This window comes from Cucurbita moschata, unplaced genomic scaffold (genome assembly GCF_002738365.1).
Source record: "Cucurbita moschata cultivar Rifu unplaced genomic scaffold, Cmos_1.0 Cmo_Scf00007, whole genome shotgun sequence".
NCBI lineage: Eukaryota > Viridiplantae > Streptophyta > Magnoliopsida > Cucurbitales > Cucurbitaceae > Cucurbita > Cucurbita moschata.
The window spans coordinates 644,701-661,145 of record NW_019268523.1 but is presented as its reverse complement, the minus strand read 5'-3'; the positions used below and the strand labels follow the sequence as shown (position 1 = coordinate 661,145).

The 16,445-nt window shown below is 37.5% G+C and overlaps 4 protein-coding genes across 5 annotated transcripts; 1 reads left to right on the top strand and 3 right to left on the bottom strand.

The window, feature by feature from the left end:
• Window positions 1-93: 93 nt before the first annotated feature.
• Window positions 94-4,268, top strand: LOC111444969 (arginyl-tRNA--protein transferase 2-like). Of its 2 annotated transcripts, none has more exons than XM_023083127.1 (6): window positions 94-254; window positions 593-784; window positions 1,207-1,248; window positions 1,500-1,650; window positions 2,032-3,168; window positions 3,655-4,268. In XM_023083127.1, the coding sequence occupies exons 2-6, from the start codon at window positions 643-645 to the stop codon at window positions 4,088-4,090; spliced, it is 1,908 nt and encodes a 635-aa protein (XP_022938895.1). In that variant the 5' UTR covers window positions 94-254; window positions 593-642; the 3' UTR covers window positions 4,091-4,268. The 2 variants fall into 2 exon arrangements, with proteins under 2 accessions (XP_022938895.1, XP_022938894.1); XM_023083126.1 differs by having other exon boundaries at window positions 576-784.
• A 148-nt stretch (window positions 4,269-4,416) lies between these two features.
• Window positions 4,417-6,357, bottom strand: LOC111444972 (protein yippee-like). Its single transcript, XM_023083130.1, has 6 exons — window positions 6,223-6,357; window positions 5,950-6,047; window positions 5,530-5,573; window positions 5,104-5,212; window positions 4,959-5,014; window positions 4,417-4,740 (listed from the first exon to the last, which is right to left on the bottom strand). The coding sequence occupies exons 2-6, from the start codon at window positions 6,043-6,045 to the stop codon at window positions 4,641-4,643; spliced, it is 405 nt and encodes a 134-aa protein (XP_022938898.1). The 5' UTR covers window positions 6,046-6,047; window positions 6,223-6,357; the 3' UTR covers window positions 4,417-4,640.
• A 780-nt stretch (window positions 6,358-7,137) lies between these two features.
• Window positions 7,138-11,157, bottom strand: LOC111444970 (probable zinc metalloprotease EGY2, chloroplastic). The gene is made up of 12 exons (XM_023083128.1): window positions 10,799-11,157; window positions 10,635-10,719; window positions 10,224-10,355; window positions 9,717-9,767; window positions 9,505-9,615; window positions 9,049-9,123; window positions 8,851-8,956; window positions 8,662-8,755; window positions 8,280-8,433; window positions 7,912-8,119; window positions 7,655-7,815; window positions 7,138-7,514 (listed from the first exon to the last, which is right to left on the bottom strand). The coding sequence occupies exons 1-12, from the start codon at window positions 10,939-10,941 to the stop codon at window positions 7,266-7,268; spliced, it is 1,569 nt and encodes a 522-aa protein (XP_022938896.1). The 5' UTR covers window positions 10,942-11,157; the 3' UTR covers window positions 7,138-7,265.
• A 91-nt stretch (window positions 11,158-11,248) lies between these two features.
• On the bottom strand, window positions 11,249-14,492 carry LOC111444971 (auxin transporter protein 1). Its single transcript, XM_023083129.1, has 8 exons — window positions 14,135-14,492; window positions 13,881-14,063; window positions 13,699-13,811; window positions 13,429-13,612; window positions 13,238-13,335; window positions 12,659-12,866; window positions 12,162-12,419; window positions 11,249-11,735 (listed from the first exon to the last, which is right to left on the bottom strand). Exons 2-8 carry the CDS (start codon window positions 13,977-13,979, stop codon window positions 11,526-11,528), a joined length of 1,170 nt encoding a protein of 389 aa, XP_022938897.1. The 5' UTR covers window positions 13,980-14,063; window positions 14,135-14,492; the 3' UTR covers window positions 11,249-11,525.
• Window positions 14,493-16,445: the final 1,953 nt, after the last annotated feature.

Sequence of the window (16,445 nt, the reverse complement as noted above, 5' to 3'; positions counted from 1 at the left end):
TAAAATAAGGTTAATTTTATTAGGATATCTTAATATTCTTTGGAAGAAAATAGTTTTTAAAATTAATAGTTATTATAGTTGAAAATAAAATGAGAAATAAAAGAAAATTTTCCCCGCAAATTCTCGAAATTGAAAGGTTTTAGTTGTGCAGGGAAAATGGATGAAATCTGGACGATCGCCATTGTAGGGTTTGCAGTAAAAAAGTGTGGTTTTTTTGTGAAGAACTTGAGGTTTGATCGCCCGCTTACTTCGAGGTAACCATTTTTCTTTTTCGACGGAGTTTTGGGACTGCAAATTAAGTAGCAAAGAAGACGATGATTGTCTTCCTTAAAGCAATTACCTAGGAAATTCCGCTTTCAGGATCATTCCAAGGAATATGAATCAACCCGACCCCTCGCCATAAACATGGATCAATTAAATAACTTCGAATAAAACAAACCCTTTATTGTGTTTTTTTTTTTTTACCAATTGAGCTGTAGCCGTCACGATGTTAGTTTTCAAATTCTATTTTCAATAGTTTAAGACAATTCTTGTACGAATTCGGAGTTTGAATATATGGGACTCTACCATTTCAGACCTTAGATTGATGCAGAAAGCGTCTAGAGACGATAGGTAATATTGGCGTTGCGACGGATATCGGAAATGGCCGGAAAGACGATGAGCGATGCGAGCAGTAGCAATTTTGGTGGCGCGGAGAGAGGGGAAAGTGTTGTTTATGACTGTAGAAGACGAAAATCCTCGTGTGGTTACTGCAAATCTGGTTCTCATGGGAGCATCACTCACGGTTCGATTGATTTTAATGACTTTCATTCCATCGCCAGTTGCTTTAATTATTTGTTGGGTTATTCTTTGGTACAAATTGCAAATTGTTTTCTGTTTTCTTCTGGTTCTGATCTCCGTTTTGACGTATTTCTACTGCTTTTCTTTTGTACTGTGGGCTGTGATAGAATTACAAGTTCTGAATTGAACTAACAGTTGCTTTACTCTACAATTTTTGTTTTTTTTTCTTGTGCATCTTTACTCTGAATGATACATGAATTGTAGTTTTGCATGAATGGAATCCGCATTAAGTATATAATTTTCTGTGCTGCAATTCCGGAATTTAGAAGCTGAAAATCATTATTTTGTTGTCGTTGTCGCAGGCCATAAGTGTTCCTGATTGGCTCTTATGTTGCCTTTGATCATATTTCGTTTTTTTCATGGCAGGTTTATGGGCTCCAGATAATCTTACTGTTGATGACTACCAAGGTTTGTATTACTGGTTTTTCTTTCAGTCTTTTTAGGATCTCCTTTCTCTCTGCCATCACAGTTCATGCTGCATTGTCGATTTTGTCTACAAAATATCCATCATGTTTTCATATTATCAATGTATTTTAGTATGGATGCTCGATCAGTTTCTGGTGATATTGTAATATAGGCTCTATAACTTTTCTTTAACCTATGCTCAACTTAAAGGTTCATAACTATTGTTTACTAAAATATTTTTACTTGTTCAACAGATCTCCTTGATCGTGGCTGGAGAAGATCTGGTTGTTATCTCTACAAACCTGAGATGGAAAGGACATGTTGCCCTTCTTATACAATCCGTTTGAAGGCATCTAACTTTGTTCCTTCTAAAGATCAACTACGAGTTTCTAGACGGTTTCAAAGGTGTGATCCTAAAAAATTCTGCTCTTTCAACATAATGTTTGAGGTGGAAGATGTTGTCATTATTCACATTTAAAAATATTTGATTACTTGAGCAAATTGATCGTGGGGGGTGGGGTTGGTGAGTTAATGAGTAGTAGTTATAGAAATGAAAGCGTGTTCTATACTTTTTGTTGAATTCGACCTTTAGTGAGGGAAGACAATTTCTTTACCTTATTTCAGCGATTTATAATTAGTTTATAAGATCTGCTCTCTGTTTATAGTTAGTTTATAAGATATGGTCTCAGTTTGGCTTGGTACATTTTATGCTCTTTTTCAATGTCGGTTTTCGAAATCTAGTTGGATGTGTTCCTATTTAGCATCTGATGAGTTTTTTTGTTTTAGATTTTTAGATGGTGAATTGGAGCATGATAAACCTGTGGAGATCACAGAAGTTTCAAGTGCTTCCAAGGGCAGTAGCCATGCACTTAATGGCAAATCTCACTCAGTAGAAAAGAACTCATTGTCCATTAAAAATAACGAAAAGGAGGAAGATCGCTTTATGCTGCATCTGTCTGATAAGGTCAATGATGCCATAAGTTTATACACCAAAAGCAGCGATCTTCCCCGTAACATACAATTTCCAAGAGCTTCTGTCAAAAGGGTTTCCCATGCAAAGAAGAAAGTGCTGGTTCAAGGATCAAAGGATCTTGTATACTCCAGCAATGTTGCATTCCAATTGTCTGCCAGCATAAGGCGTGCCCAAGTTGGTGAGATGAAAGATGGTAACTTATCCTCATCAGAGAGTAATACAGCAGAAAATGGGTTCATTCCTAAAATAGTTGCTGAAAAGCTGGTAAGTTATTTGAGCCAGGTCAATGAGCTATCCGGTTTCTCAATCAAAGCATGCAATGGACATATCAATTTTTATTCTGACAAAGGAGAAGCTTTCCTTCCGAAGAGTTCCGATAAGGCTACCATTTCTCAAGAAACTGCTAAAGCCAGAAGTAAAGATTCCAGTAGGGACAAGAACCCGAAATGTTCTTTGCAGAAGAGACGAAAGTTTGAGATACGCCTGAAACGGTCCAGTTTTGATCCAGTAGAATACGCGCTGTATAAAAGTTATCAGCTTCTTGTGCACAATGATAGTCCAGATCGTATATCAGAAGCCTCATATCGAAACTTCCTAGTCGACACCCCCCTCAACTTTGTTCCCTCAACTGGTGATGGCACTGTTCCTCCCTGCGGTTTTGGTTCTTTTCACCAGCAATATTTGATTGATGGGAAGCTAGTTGCAGTTGGTGTTGTAGACATCCTTCCAAGGTGTTTATCGAGTAAATATTTATTCTGGGACCCTGACTATGCTTTCCTATCTCTGGGGAAGTATTCAGCCCTACAAGAAATAGAGTGGGTAAAACAGAATCAAGCACACTGTGCCTCTCTTCAATATTATTATCTTGGCTATTATATTCACAACTGTGGAAAGATGAAATACAAGGCAACATATTGCCCATCAGAGCTTCTTTGTCCACTTCGTTACACGTAAGTTTTTCTCTGTAGGTGGGGGATTATTGAGGCTGATTTGTTTACGTAAAAGGGTGAGGATAAAATTAATGTCTTGTTCTTCCCGGGTAGCTTGAGTCGGTTTGAGGGTTTTAGTTAGTAATTCCTTAATTTCCATGGCTATTGACATTAGACAAACACCAAGAGTAACAGAAGCTAAGTCAACAAATGTGGTCTAGAATTAGGAGCCATTGAGTAACTAGAAATTTGTTCGGTCATAAGTAACTCATTACTGTTGGATGATGGAAGTCCCACATCGACTAATTTAGGGTGTGATCATGGGTTTATAAGTGAGGAATACTAACTCTATTGGAATGAGGCCTTTTGGGGAAAGCCCAAAGCAAAGCCATGAGAGCTTATGCTCAAAGTGGACAATATCATACCATTGTGGAGAGTCGTGTTCGTCTAACAATTACTACCGATTAATCATTTCAAATTTGACCCATGAGCTCTGTATCTCCTCAGGTGGGTTCCATTTCATGCTGCGAAGCCATTGCTTGATCAAAAATCTTATGTAGTCCTATCAGATTTTTCACTCCAACAAAATGGGGAATCGTCAGCACTTGACCAGGTACCGAATGATATGGAACTTGAACACGATACCGATTACCTGGAAGAACCAGAAAATGATAATATGGACGAGGATGGGGAGATAGCTGAGGATTACTCGGACGAATCTGATGAGGACTTGGCCTCAGAAAGCAGTAGCCTGGCCTCTGAAATGGAAGATGGAGATGTAACAAATATCTTAATCGGCATAGGCAACTCCCGTATGAGATACAAGGACATAAAAGAAGCCATCTTCCCCTCTAGAAGAAGCTACGTAGAAAATCAGTTGGTTAGATACAAAAGAGTGGTTGGTAAAGAGCTCTCGGAAAGGATAGTTTATACACTCCAGTGACCGTCAGTGCAACACCGCAGATTTCAATTCCTGAAGATGTCTGAGAGCTTTCTCTGTTCATTGTTTATATGTTTACTTTGTCAGCTGTATTTGAACTTTCATTAGACTGCTGAGGCATTTGAGTCTTCCATTTTCATTTTCCATTTGTCCAAGTCAATGAGGAATCTTTTCTAGAGTTCTGTTTGTAAAAACAGGTAGAGGTGAAGCAGGGAGTTTGCGACATGTTCATGTGAAACACGTTTTTTTTATGACTACTTGGGGTAAATGTTGATTAAATGTTTCTCTACGAACATAACTTTTATATTTAACTAAAAGAAGGCCACAGATTTGACGACGAACATATCATATGGTATTGCAACACGATAATCAGTAAAATGAAGTTACAGAAGAATCAGAGTCAAATGATTCCTGTTCTGTTACAAACAGCAAGTTAGCTGCTGAAATGAGGAATGACAGATGAAGAACAGTGAGTTGAAGAATATGAACATTGGGAGTGCGGACTGTACAGTTGGAATAATATGATTCACCATCTTCATCTTCTTCATCATCATCAAACTTCATCTGCATCACTTCCTCCACCATGAGCTGTTTCATGGCCATGAGCATGACTGACCCAGTAACTGGTTCCTCCAGGCCCTGAAACCTTGGACCTGTTCATCAAATAAAAAATGCATACATTCATAACTACTTCATAAAACCATGTAAGCATTTTTCATACTTCAAGGGTTACACCATATGAACCAAATAAGATCATTTTCTTAACCATGATCAAGATAGATGTTCTTCCCAGAATGTACATTTCAGAGCAGCTTCAAATCTCAAAGTAATGATTCGAAGCAAGTTACTCGTCATGTACATTTTTACTTACCGCTCGAGTACCGACTTCCCTTCTTTGTACTTCTGGCTCTTTTCAAAGGCAGTTTCCTGAAGTGAATGATCAAAGATCACCAAAAGAAGTTAGCACAAATAAGAACATAACAGCATAGGACTTCTAGGTTCTTCTGATATCTTACATATGTCCATCCCACAATTGATCCACACCCAACACAGAAGATATCAGCAACGGTATGCATCCCTGTCATCATCATTCTCGTTTCCTTCACTCCAATAGAAACATTCACTCTGTTAAAAGGGAAAAAAGTGAAGATTAGTTTAAATTCTTATGCATATAGAGGATGATGAACCTTCACTACTAAAATGACAACACATTTACTTGAAATTGCGAGGGAAGAGCAGCAGCATATACAAAAGTTATGAATCCCAAAACTAGATCTTAAGAGCAGTTCATAAAAGATGTAAAATAAAAGGGGGATTGAACAAGTGAGGATTTAATCTCTATCCCCATTCTTTTAGTTAGTCATCGGGAAGAAACAGACAAGATTTGGGATCTTTAATGGAAACATTTGGCCAAATTACCATTGTCATCCAGGAAAACTTACACTTTACTGAAGAGGTAAGCTTTCCCATGTCTGGATTGGAATGACTGAATAATAGAAACACAGGAAAAAATAAGTCAGAACACTTTCTCCAATGACATTCCTTGTATCTTTTAATCTGAAAATGAATACTCAAAGGGCAGACCCAACAAAGGGCATCAACAGAGCCAACATATATACTCAATCAAAATCTTAACCAAATTTATGGATCATCAAGTTAAGAAAATGCCCCAAGAGGAAGCATGGGGATGGGGGCTGATCCTTCTAATAACAACTTTTACAATTAAAACAGTCAAACACTATAGTTTTCTTATCATATTAAAGGATCGATCAATATCGTCAACGCATCAGAAAAGAGTAAAATGAAAAACTAAAGAAAAAATCAGATCAGAAATCAGAAATGAACAGTTAGTGTATCAAAACCTTGGAAACGATGTCCTCATAAAGAGCAAGATGGGTTCGGCAGTGCTTGCAGCTATAGATCCTTCCTTCAAGGTTCACCACGAACAACCTCCCCATGGCTTTGAAATCTCATACAAAATTGAAAAGGGGAAATGGGTTATCAGAAATTGAATTGCTCAGGAAATCAGAATCAACAAAAAGAAGAAGAGGAAGAATCGAGTGGGAAACAAGGAAGAAATCGAAGAAAAAAAGGGAAATGAAAAGAAAGGGAAGAGAATGAGAAGGGAAGTTTACCTATGTTCTTGTGGGTAGTCGCAAGTTACAAGAAATGTGGACAGAGAAGTTTGGTTACGTCTCGCCAATTATAAATACCACTTTCTCTGTAAAAGACGGTCCCTTTACCCAATACGACGTGGATGCTAATGCAATCAACTGTTCGGCTTCATTTTTCCACTTGGATTTTTTTATCTATTTATATTATTTTCTCCTTAGCTTTTTGGGTTCATTTCTAAATTCCACTCAACCCCTCCATTCCATGTCGTCTCCCAATTCTTAGACAGAAACAGTGATTTCCATCGATCACTGCAAGCCCATTGCTAGTACGACCATGGAGCTCACTGGTGTCGGCGGCAGGCGGCGCGGACTGTGAGCTGTTGATAAAATTGGAGGGTAAAGCCATCGTCGTGTTCAGCGAAGTCAGCAATGGGCGAAGGATTCGTGTCCTCTCTTCTCTCTCTCCAAAAATGGAAAAACAAAATCTAGAATGTGTTTTTTCTGTAAGTTGAACAGATCCGAATCTTCGACTTTAGAAAAAAAGCGGCCTTATCCATCTGCTCTTTCCAACTTCATAATTCTGGTTTTATCTATAAAAAAACAATTCGGAATTTATAGAAGTTAGAGATGAATCATTCATTTAACATTGTTAAATTTTAAATCAAAATTCATAATTAATAATTAAAAATCTATATTAGTAAACTGCTTAACTTATTAATCATTTACTTTAACCTTAATGGTTCCAAACCAATGGTTAAGCCATCTTCAAATTAATTTCTTGGCATCCAAATCTTGCACAGTTGATGTCCCAGAGATAGTTAAAGGTGCGTGCAAACTGACTCGGACACATCCAAATGTTAAATAATCAAGTTGTTTGTCCCCGAGATTAGTCAAGTGTATGCAAACTGGCTCGGACGCCCATAAAATAAAATAAAAAAAAGAAAGGGTTTGAATATTGATCTGAATCAAGAGGAATATAGTGAATTGGTGTATCAGAATAGAGTCAGGTAAAAGGGTATAGGAGGACTCTTTTCTGAAGCTATAAATAAAAAAGGATTGTAGCATTACAAATTTGAGATGGTTTCTTGTGTAAAGGGGAAGGGGTATGGTAGGCAGACCAGCAAACCTAAAAGCAAAACTAGAATTCCAAGACCAACATACTTCGACTCAGGATCGGTGATTTCCTCAGAAAGTGGAGCGATTGGACCTCTCTGTAAGAAGAATATCAAAGCCACCCAATAAAATGCTACATCACTAAACAGTGAGCCTAGTCCTAGAAGAACAATCGAAACGCCTGTGATTCGAGCAGATGCCTGTTTAGAATGATAACTTGATCAGCAACAGTCAATTTTTCAGCTATGAATTTATTTTATGTACTTCTTCGTCACTACTAGTTTCAAGGGAGGCCAACAGGGTTGATTTCAGGTGGTCAAGATGGAAGAGTTAACCATACCTTTCTTCCCCATATGGAGAAGGCAATTCTCCCACCATCAAGCTCTCCAGCAGGGATGCTGTTGATGGCGTTTATGAGAAGTCCAGCCCAAGCCCATATTACAAGAGGGTTCACGGATATAGAAGTTCCTTCCTTCAGGGCATCGCCCAAAATTAGCTTTGCTGAGAAACACAAAGGATACCATAGATGTTAAATGTCTGCTACACGAACCAGAGAGCAGAGAGAACAAAAAAAAAAACAGAAGCATATTATGGTACCAAGACCACCGGCTAGAAATGACTCATGAAACACAGAAGCATCAACGACAACTCCAATGCCATCACTAGGTGGCAAGATGAAACCTAGAATGTAAAGAAGGAAGCCCACAGAAAACCCAGCTAACGGTCCTGCTAATGCCACCTTGAGCAGATCTTCACGCTTGGGTACAATATTAAGGATCCTTGTGATTGCACCAAAGGCGCCTATCTGCAACCAAAACAGTTCACTAGATTCATAAATATATTTGGACAGCATTCGACACAAGTTGGCAGTCATTGAACGGAGAAAAAACAGCTGAAATCCGCTAGGAATATATTGATGAATTGTTCTATGATCAAAGAATACTTGCGGGAAAACTGTATATCACCTGCCAACTAGGAACAAAGTATGGAATCCCAAACTTAATTCCTGCTTCTCTTGCAACTAATATATGGCCAAGTTCATGCACTCCTAAAACAAGTGCAGTTACAAAAGCACCAGATATTCCATCTTTAAGCAACTCAAGGTTGTCAAAAGTCGATCTGCCACAAAAATAATGCATCTAAAAATTCAAATGAGGTCATGAAGCAGCAACAAAGACCTTCCCCAGTAGATAAAAATTCTCTTAATGACGACACGTAAAAAAACATTGTACAATAGGAGCAGTAGATTTACATAAAAAGAAATGGGGAAAACTTATAACTAAAAAATTCAATTATTGAACAGAAGATAATACTAAAAGTGCAAGTGCTTATAGGACATTTTCATACAGTAAGTTGGATTGTAATGCAGGCACATTTCGAAGAAGTAGGGTAAATACAGTAACCAGTCCAAAAGCGGCAGCAGCAAACCATTCTGGGACAGCTGCAAATTTTTAACTTTAATGTGAATGTCCATATTCTCTCTAACTCGCAACTCCCACAAGGGTAAATAGCATCAATCACAAACTCAATGCTCACCTGTTGTCTCGGGTTGCAGGGTCTTTCGTGGGACAACAACAGCTACAGGTTTATCATCCTCTGGATTAACTAAAAGAAAAAGCTTATATACATCCCCAAATTTATCCTGTACAGTTCCCGGAATATTAAGTAAGCGACTAATTACTTAGTGATATTTAAGAATCAGTAACATAAAGACAAATGCAGACATAGAGATACCTCCATTCTCCTCCTTATCTTTTCGTAGCTCTTAGCAGCCTCTCCTCGCAAATTTCCTTTAAACAAGACTCCACCCTAGCATAAGATACCAAAAAAAAAAAAAAAAAAAATACATGCAAAAGGTTAGGATATTCATATTCGGCCATCCAGGTCGTTTTGTCCACTCTATATTAAGTACTTTCAAACATCTCTTCTTTTACTTATTCACATATTATATACAATTCACACGATATCAGTTGCAAGTTTTATTAGAAGTTAAATTTGTGTATGGAATTTTCACGTGTTAAAAAACTTATTTGAGAGAGAGTAGGTAAACTAGTACTAGATTATGTTAGTGGCTAACATATATAGCTCCATTCGAGCCCAACCCCTACTTACATATTAATTATAAAAATTCAAAGAAAAGTAGAAAATCACGAGGCATAAATAAGAAGAATAGATATATAATCGACTCACCTCATATGGATCCTGACTTGTCACAAAGAAAGTATCAAATCCAAATACTTGGTTCTTAAGAATTTCAATTGTTTCTCGGGGCATTCTGAATGATTCATCCAGTTGTTGTGGCTGTTGGCAATTTTATCAAACGAATAACAGATGAGGTATGGAGCATGAAAACTTTCCTTTTAGAGTGTTACAAGAAAAATACAGCAACAAACTATAAGTACCTTTAGTCCTGGAAGTGGAGATCCACTAGCAACTTCTACATTATCAATATCCTGTTTCAAAGTTTAAAAGCACTTCAAACACATTGAGGACACAAACTAAGTTTGTAATCACCCCTTCTCTGACACTTCAAGAAGATTTGACTTATAAAATGAAGTGGTGACTCATAAGCCGGATTCTGATGGTGAGATTAAGATAAGACCACCTATGTTTTATTAATTACAACAACTGAATTATATAGCCTTGCTGGATCGGTATTTATACCGAGTATAGGACTTCGTGTACACTCAAGTGCACCATGCAATAAAGATTTACATGCTTCTGTTGGAAGAAGACGAAACTCTGACTTATATTCTATAAAAAAGCATCATTTAGAACTCATTTCCGGGCAAAGCACAAATCTCTATTTCAGTCGGCAGTAGCTACTCGAGAACACTTTCTAGCCAGAAACTGATTTCCAAGCTAGTTTCATTATGTATAAGAGTTGCGAATGGCTAGAAATACCATACCTGGATGTCACCTTGGTCCTTATTTTCAACATTATTGACTACATCAACCGCCTGAGGATCAAGCTGAAATTTATCTTCTGCGAAGGAGTGGGAGAAAGATGGCTGATCCCGACCTTCAGAATCATCTTCTTCCTACAAATTGAGGTATAGTCTAATTAACCCGTTTAACCATTTACAAGAATGAGTGAAATATTAGGTAAATCTCACTAGACAAGTAAAACATCTACTTCCAATTGCAAATAACATCTACTTCCAATTGCAAATACACACTCCCTTCAAGTATCCAACGGCAATTGTGGAAATAATTTCTACGTTACAAATAAACATGTAGTTTAAGAAGACTGACCATGACAAACAGAAAAATATGTCACTAAACAAGTAAAAAGGATTCAGCTGCAAAGTTACGAATACCTTATCATTATTGCCATCTGGTTCAGTCTGCGTTTCGGTAACTCTACAAGAAACCCCTTGCTTCGCACGGCTATCAGTAACAACACTACAAACAGAAGAACAACGAATTTAATACCCTTACAGCCCTGCATTACGAGCCTCCAATTAGAAACTAAGCAAGTTACCTGGAGACCTGATAGAGCTTGAGGCTGTAATGACGAATCTGTTGCTCCCTGAAGCCAGTAAACGGATTGAAACGAACGTAACAGCAAGAGCTGCACTGAGACAGGGGGAAGGAATTCCCACGAAAAGTTGCAGGAAAATTCATTTAAGAAAGTACCCGCGAAACTACTGAAGTTAACCCAGTAGATTAAATAACTCCATTGATTAGAAAAAGAGCTCCCAGCGATTGTGAGCTGTTTGACTGAAAATTTCGCGGGGATTCGATGACCCAGTGGGATGAAGAAGATTCTGTCTTGGGGTGCTAGTCTTATCCGTGAGAGAAACGAGGAGATAAATTGCAAAATGAATTATCCGGAAAAACGAAAACCGAATCGAAATGGGCATATTCGTAAAATATGTATGAATTCCAACATCAATACTTCAATCCTCGCACACGATAAGACTTTTGAAAGTGTATTAATTTTCACTTTTAACTTTCGAGATTATGAAATCGACTCTTGGTAGAAACACATTGTAATTATCTTAGTTTCTAAAAATCTCAAATAACACAATGGTTATTCTTGAAACTAAAACCTATTCAAGTTAATGTAAATATCGAAATACTCATCCAATGTAAAAAACACAAAGATGAAAGAGACAAGATTTGGCTGATTAATATGTGCACATCAGGAGGGGAAGTCTGATGCTCTTCTGTGTACGCCTTCGATATTTATACAGTAGAGAGACAATTCAATGATGGGCAGTTGTTGGGGCCTTGGGTGGACACTGGTAGCACTCCGCAAAAACCCCAAAAGTGTCGACTTGCTTGATGAAGTTGGCTATGCTAGCCCACCCTCCAAATCCAAACCCAACGACCAGGACCCAGACCACTATAAAACTGTTCACCACATACATGGCTACCCAGCTAGGGAGGAAGAAGGGAAGTTTCTCTGCAGCATTCTGCACCCAAAGTAGATTCTACTATCATCATCTTCATCCATCTAAATTTATACAGGGGTTTACGACTATGGTAGCTTCTTGGTTCGCTTCATTAGAATTCTACATATCATTAAAGGCTGAATCACAGGTAACAAACAGAATATTCAACCAGTTTGCATTAAATAAGGAATGTTCTGAACAAAGCACATGGTAAAAACAGCTCAAGACTACGTAAGGAATGTTCTGAACTCTTAACCAAGTTTGCATTAAATTTTCAATGATTCAGCTATTAGCTTAGATTGCAAAATTATCGGAAATTTAGACCAAATCAAACTATGACCCAGCAAATGATATGGTCAAGAAGTGATGGGAGATTGAATACATAGGTATTATGTAAAATGTAATTGAAGAAATGAAATAGAAGGATAAAGAGACAAAGGCATTTACCTGTCGGGCAGAGGCAGATCTGAAAGTGAGCATGTGTGCTAAAGAAGGGATGATGTAGACGGTGAAGCTAACCAGAAGCGCCCCCACCGCAGAGTTGATGGGTCCAAAAAAGGGGAAAATAATGGCCAAAAACCAAATGGGTATCACAACCGGTAATCGGGCAAGCGCCCTCAGACACATGCTCTTTGAATCATGCATTCCAATCACTTTCTCCCACACGAAATACAACGGCGTACAAGCAAACCCAAATGTTACAAACTGCACACCAACCGTTCGATCAAATGCATAAACAAAAAAAAATAGTGAGAAAATCAAAATTCGCAATGAGGAGTAAGAACTATGGAACTGAAAGACAATGCTCTTGTTTTCATGCATTCCAATCACTTTCTACCACACAAAACAAAATGGGATGCAAGCAATCCCATATGTTATGAACTGCACCCAACCGTTTGACGTCAAATCAAATTTGCAATGAAATTTAGGTAGTATAAACAAACCTGATGAATGAGCATGAAAACGACGGCGGCGGTACGCCATCCGCTGACGGGAAGAAGAGAGAAGGCGTTGGAGTGAGTAAGGAGTTGGTCGCCGAAAGCCCAGTAGACAGCGGCAGCGGAGGGGATGGTTAAAGTGAAGACGTAAAGAGTGGCACTGAAATAAATAGTCTTGAATTTTCGAGGCTTCCACATGGCGTCCATTATTTCCCTACCGCGCCAAATTTCCCTTTTCAGATTTTTCTTTTTCTCGTATCAAATTTGAAATTTAATAAAATTAAAAAATAAAATAAATACTTTTGGCCCAAAATTCACAATATTTTAATAAAAATTATATCTTTTTTAATTTTAATTATCCTTATTTTTCTTAAAATTCATGTAATCGAAGAGTGGAATTAATGTCAACAATGACGTTAAGTCTCTGGAAGAGGTGGATTGTGAGATCACACGTATGTTCTAGAGGTAAATGAAACAGTTTTTATAGAAAGGTGTGAAATAACAATTTTAAAATTTTAAGAGAAAATCCATAAATGAAAGCTTAAAGAGCGTCATGTATGCTAACGGTGAGCCTGAGCTGCTTACACAGTGATGGCGTGGCCACCAAATGTGTAGAGTATGTTGGTTGCACCAGTGAAGTAGAGCACCATTTTGGTTGGACCTGAATGTTTGACACCCTCGACCTTAAAAACATTAAAAAAAAAAAGAACTCAAAAAACGATCATAAAATCCAAAAAAGGCCTAAAAAGGAGCATTGATTCGATGAGTGAAGAGACCTGGCCATGAAGAAGAGCTGCAATGGTCAAATACCATGCAGTGTAAGTGGTCATTCCAAGGCCAAGGAAAGACGCTATTCTATAGTTGTGATAAGATGGCACAAACACAGTCGTGGCACAGCACGCTCCAAATATGTAAGTCCATGTCCTCTTCTCCAGCTTGTCATTTATGTAATATATGTTGCTGCCAATGCCATTCACAAACACACGCATTACAGTTCAAACCCAGCAGAGAACAGGCGCCATGGAGGTGTGGAGTGGTGTATGCACCTTGCACAAGCTATTAGCTGAATGACAGCGCCAAAGAGGAGGAAAGTACAGCTGAAAGCCAGGCCAGCAGCCTTCCAGTATGGACCCAACAGCCCATCCAGCACTTCAAACCACTGAATTAACAAATAAATTCATCAAGAAAATGCACAAAAGTTCCCAATTTGCTGATGGGATGTTCTAACCTGAATGACATGGTTCTTGAAGCTAACATTCTCCTTTTCCTTTCGTGTTCGATACTCAACGTAAAGAATGCTAATCAAATATGCAGTCCAGCTTCCCATAATGCCGTAAAATACTTATATGATGCCTGAGAGCATTCCCAGTTGAGAGAAAGAGTACGGCAGAGATAACAGCACCTGAGCGACCTGTAAAAAGAAAAGACTTGAACAAAAGTGATGGGTTTTTGTGGGATTGGTAAGTTTTGAAGCTTTGGGACCTGATTTGATGCACAATTGAACCAGGCGTCATAAACAGAGCCTCCATGCCAGAGGAGGCTTTTGAAGCTAAATGGTAATTCATTCGCCTTATCTTCTCGATCGCTCTCATTTGATTCAACCATGGTTTGATTCTGCCCTGAGAAACTGGCTTCTTCAACCTGTTTGGATATTATCATGTTCTTGATGGATCTAGACAGAGAGGACTATAAAAATCGAGCAAAAATTTAAACTTTTTGAGGACCCAAATAGGGGAAGGGAAGGAGAGTTGACGAATTAAAGGAAAATACGCAGCCAAAAAGGGAAAAGAAACAGAATGCATTACTAAGGCACCAGCTACCATATCTGAGTATCAATCCCGATATTAATTGCTAGCCGCCGCCGGCCAACGCAGACCGGCGGCATGCACCGGTAATCAAAATGGCTTTCCATATCATGAAGTTTAGTTAATTAAAGGGATAATAAGGTCGCGTTTGGGGCACACGCGACGTAATTTCATTTTCTGGGCCAGCTAGGATTGCGGTTGAATTGAGTTGGGCCGTTTCATGGGCTTTGTCACAAAGTTTGTTCACTAAAGCCCAATCAAACTACGATACATTATTATTTAAAAATAATATATTTTTTAAAAAAATCTTGATTTTTCTAGGGATCTTAATGGAATTTTTATGACAAAAATAATTTATAAAAACAATTTACTTTCATAAAGTATGTGACATGAAATATCGGTAGAGTACCAAACATATTACATGGTTGCACAGTAGTATGTCGTATGGTTGTGGTTTCCATACGAACCTCTAACTTCAAATACAATAGTACATATCAATTATCGTAAAGTATTATTCAGATGTATAGATGTGCATCAAATTTTAAATATCTGACCTCAAATGATATAACATATGATAATTATCTTCATTTTAATTTTTAATCGTTAATTTTGGGTTTTTATGACCCATGCGTAAGAAATTAGTATATATTCCATATGCTGTTTTCATTCCAACCGTTCCCCAATAAATGGCTTAGGCTTCAAGGAATTTCACCTTCTAATTCACTCAACAACCTCCCCTTCATCCAATTTGCTATGCCATTTTCGGTACCATTTTATCTCCAGCTACACGAATATTTAAGATCATTGACTGATTTTTTTGCAGTTTATTTTTACTTCCTTTGAATTTTATTTAAATCTTTTAACTTTCAAAATTATTCTATTTTAATAGTTGGGATTCCAATCTCTAAAGATTTTATTTTAATTTAGGATGATTTTATTTTATTTTTATTTAATTCAGATATGGAACGTCCATGAGGTAAAATAATAGTTATAAATATTCTTTTTAACAATTAATTTACAATTACCATCGAATTAACCACTAAATATATTTATTTATTTATTTATTTATTTCTGCTAATTTAGTCATATAGAATTAAAATTTAATGCCCCATTTTCAGGCGCAACATCTGTTCGGCTGTTTTGAATCATCTCTAAAGTCAACAAAACTACACGCCGCATGTTCCACAGCCCCCAACATTTTTTTCACAATTGTTTTTTTATTTTTTTATTTGTATAATATATATATATATATATATATATATATATATATATATATATATATATATATATAAAGTACGTGGCATAAGTTGCCCGTGATTAGATACTTGATATCGATTAATGAGGATTTATGGGATAAGTTGGTCAGCTTTGAGGCCTGTATAATGACGCTATTAAATAAATTAAAATAGCTTATGAGTTGATTACTGTTTAATATTAAAATAGCTTTTAAGGCCATTTCTAAATCCAACTGTACAGCCACGTGGGACAATCGGCGTGGCCTTTTTGGCACCGCCTGTGCAGTCGGATATGTCCGCGTGTGATCCGACAGCTGGAATTGATTATCAGTTGGCGGAACACGTGATTGCCATACCACGTGTCGGCAACCGAACATGCGTGATTTGTGATTGTGATTACTTAGTTGGCGGGAGAGAGAGGAAGAAAAAAAGAAAGCGATCCGAGTCAGACACCAATTGGGAAAGGTTGAAGTGGGTGGCTGGTATCCGAGTCAGTAGGTTAGGCGAGTAGTAGTTTGACACGTGGTGTTGGTGTAATTTGATTGGAATGGGCGGTAATGGAAACGCAGAAAAGCACGTCGTTTTGAAATCCATTTTTAATTTTATTTATTTGAATGGGAACCCATTGTCCATTATTTCACTTCTTTCTCAATACCATTTGCATATTCTCAATATTGGATATGTTTCAGCACATTTGTCCCATTAAAAAAATAATTCTTTATTATTATTTAAATCTTTAATTTCTCATATTTT

Excerpts from the sequence above, each read along its gene's own strand:
- LOC111444969 (XM_023083127.1), top strand. The coding sequence starts at position 643 with ATGGCCGGAAAGACGATGAGCGATGCGAGCAGTAGCAATTTTGGTGGC. Across the intron at positions 1,651-2,031 it reads GTTTCTAGACGGTTTCAAAG|ATTTTTAGATGGTGAATTGG; the intron begins GTGTGATCCTAA and ends TTTTTGTTTTAG. Across the intron at positions 3,169-3,654 it reads CTTTGTCCACTTCGTTACAC|GTGGGTTCCATTTCATGCTG; the intron begins GTAAGTTTTTCT and ends GTATCTCCTCAG.
- LOC111444972 (XM_023083130.1), bottom strand. The coding sequence starts at position 6,045 with ATGGGGAGGTTGTTCGTGGTGAACCTTGAAGGAAGGATCTATAGCTGC. Across the intron at positions 5,015-5,103 it reads CAATTGTGGGATGGACATAT|GAAACTGCCTTTGAAAAGAG; the intron begins GTAAGATATCAG and ends CATTCACTTCAG. Across the intron at positions 4,741-4,958 it reads GGGAAGTCGGTACTCGAGCG|GTCCAAGGTTTCAGGGCCTG; the intron begins GTAAGTAAAAAT and ends TTTGATGAACAG.
- LOC111444970 (XM_023083128.1), bottom strand. The coding sequence starts at position 10,941 with ATGAATTTTCCTGCAACTTTTCGTGGGAATTCCTTCCCCCTGTCTCAG. Across the intron at positions 8,957-9,048 it reads AGATAAGGAGGAGAATGGAG|GATAAATTTGGGGATGTATA; the intron begins GTATCTCTATGT and ends GGAACTGTACAG. Across the intron at positions 8,756-8,850 it reads CCTGCAACCCGAGACAACAG|CTGTCCCAGAATGGTTTGCT; the intron begins GTGAGCATTGAG and ends AAAAATTTGCAG.
- LOC111444971 (XM_023083129.1), bottom strand. The coding sequence starts at position 13,979 with ATGGGAAGCTGGACTGCATATTTGATTAGCATTCTTTACGTTGAGTAT. Across the intron at positions 13,812-13,880 it reads TCAAGAACCATGTCATTCAG|TGGTTTGAAGTGCTGGATGG; the intron begins GTTAGAACATCC and ends TTGTTAATTCAG. Across the intron at positions 13,336-13,428 it reads CAGCTCTTCTTCATGGCCAG|GTCGAGGGTGTCAAACATTC; the intron begins GTCTCTTCACTC and ends AATGTTTTTAAG.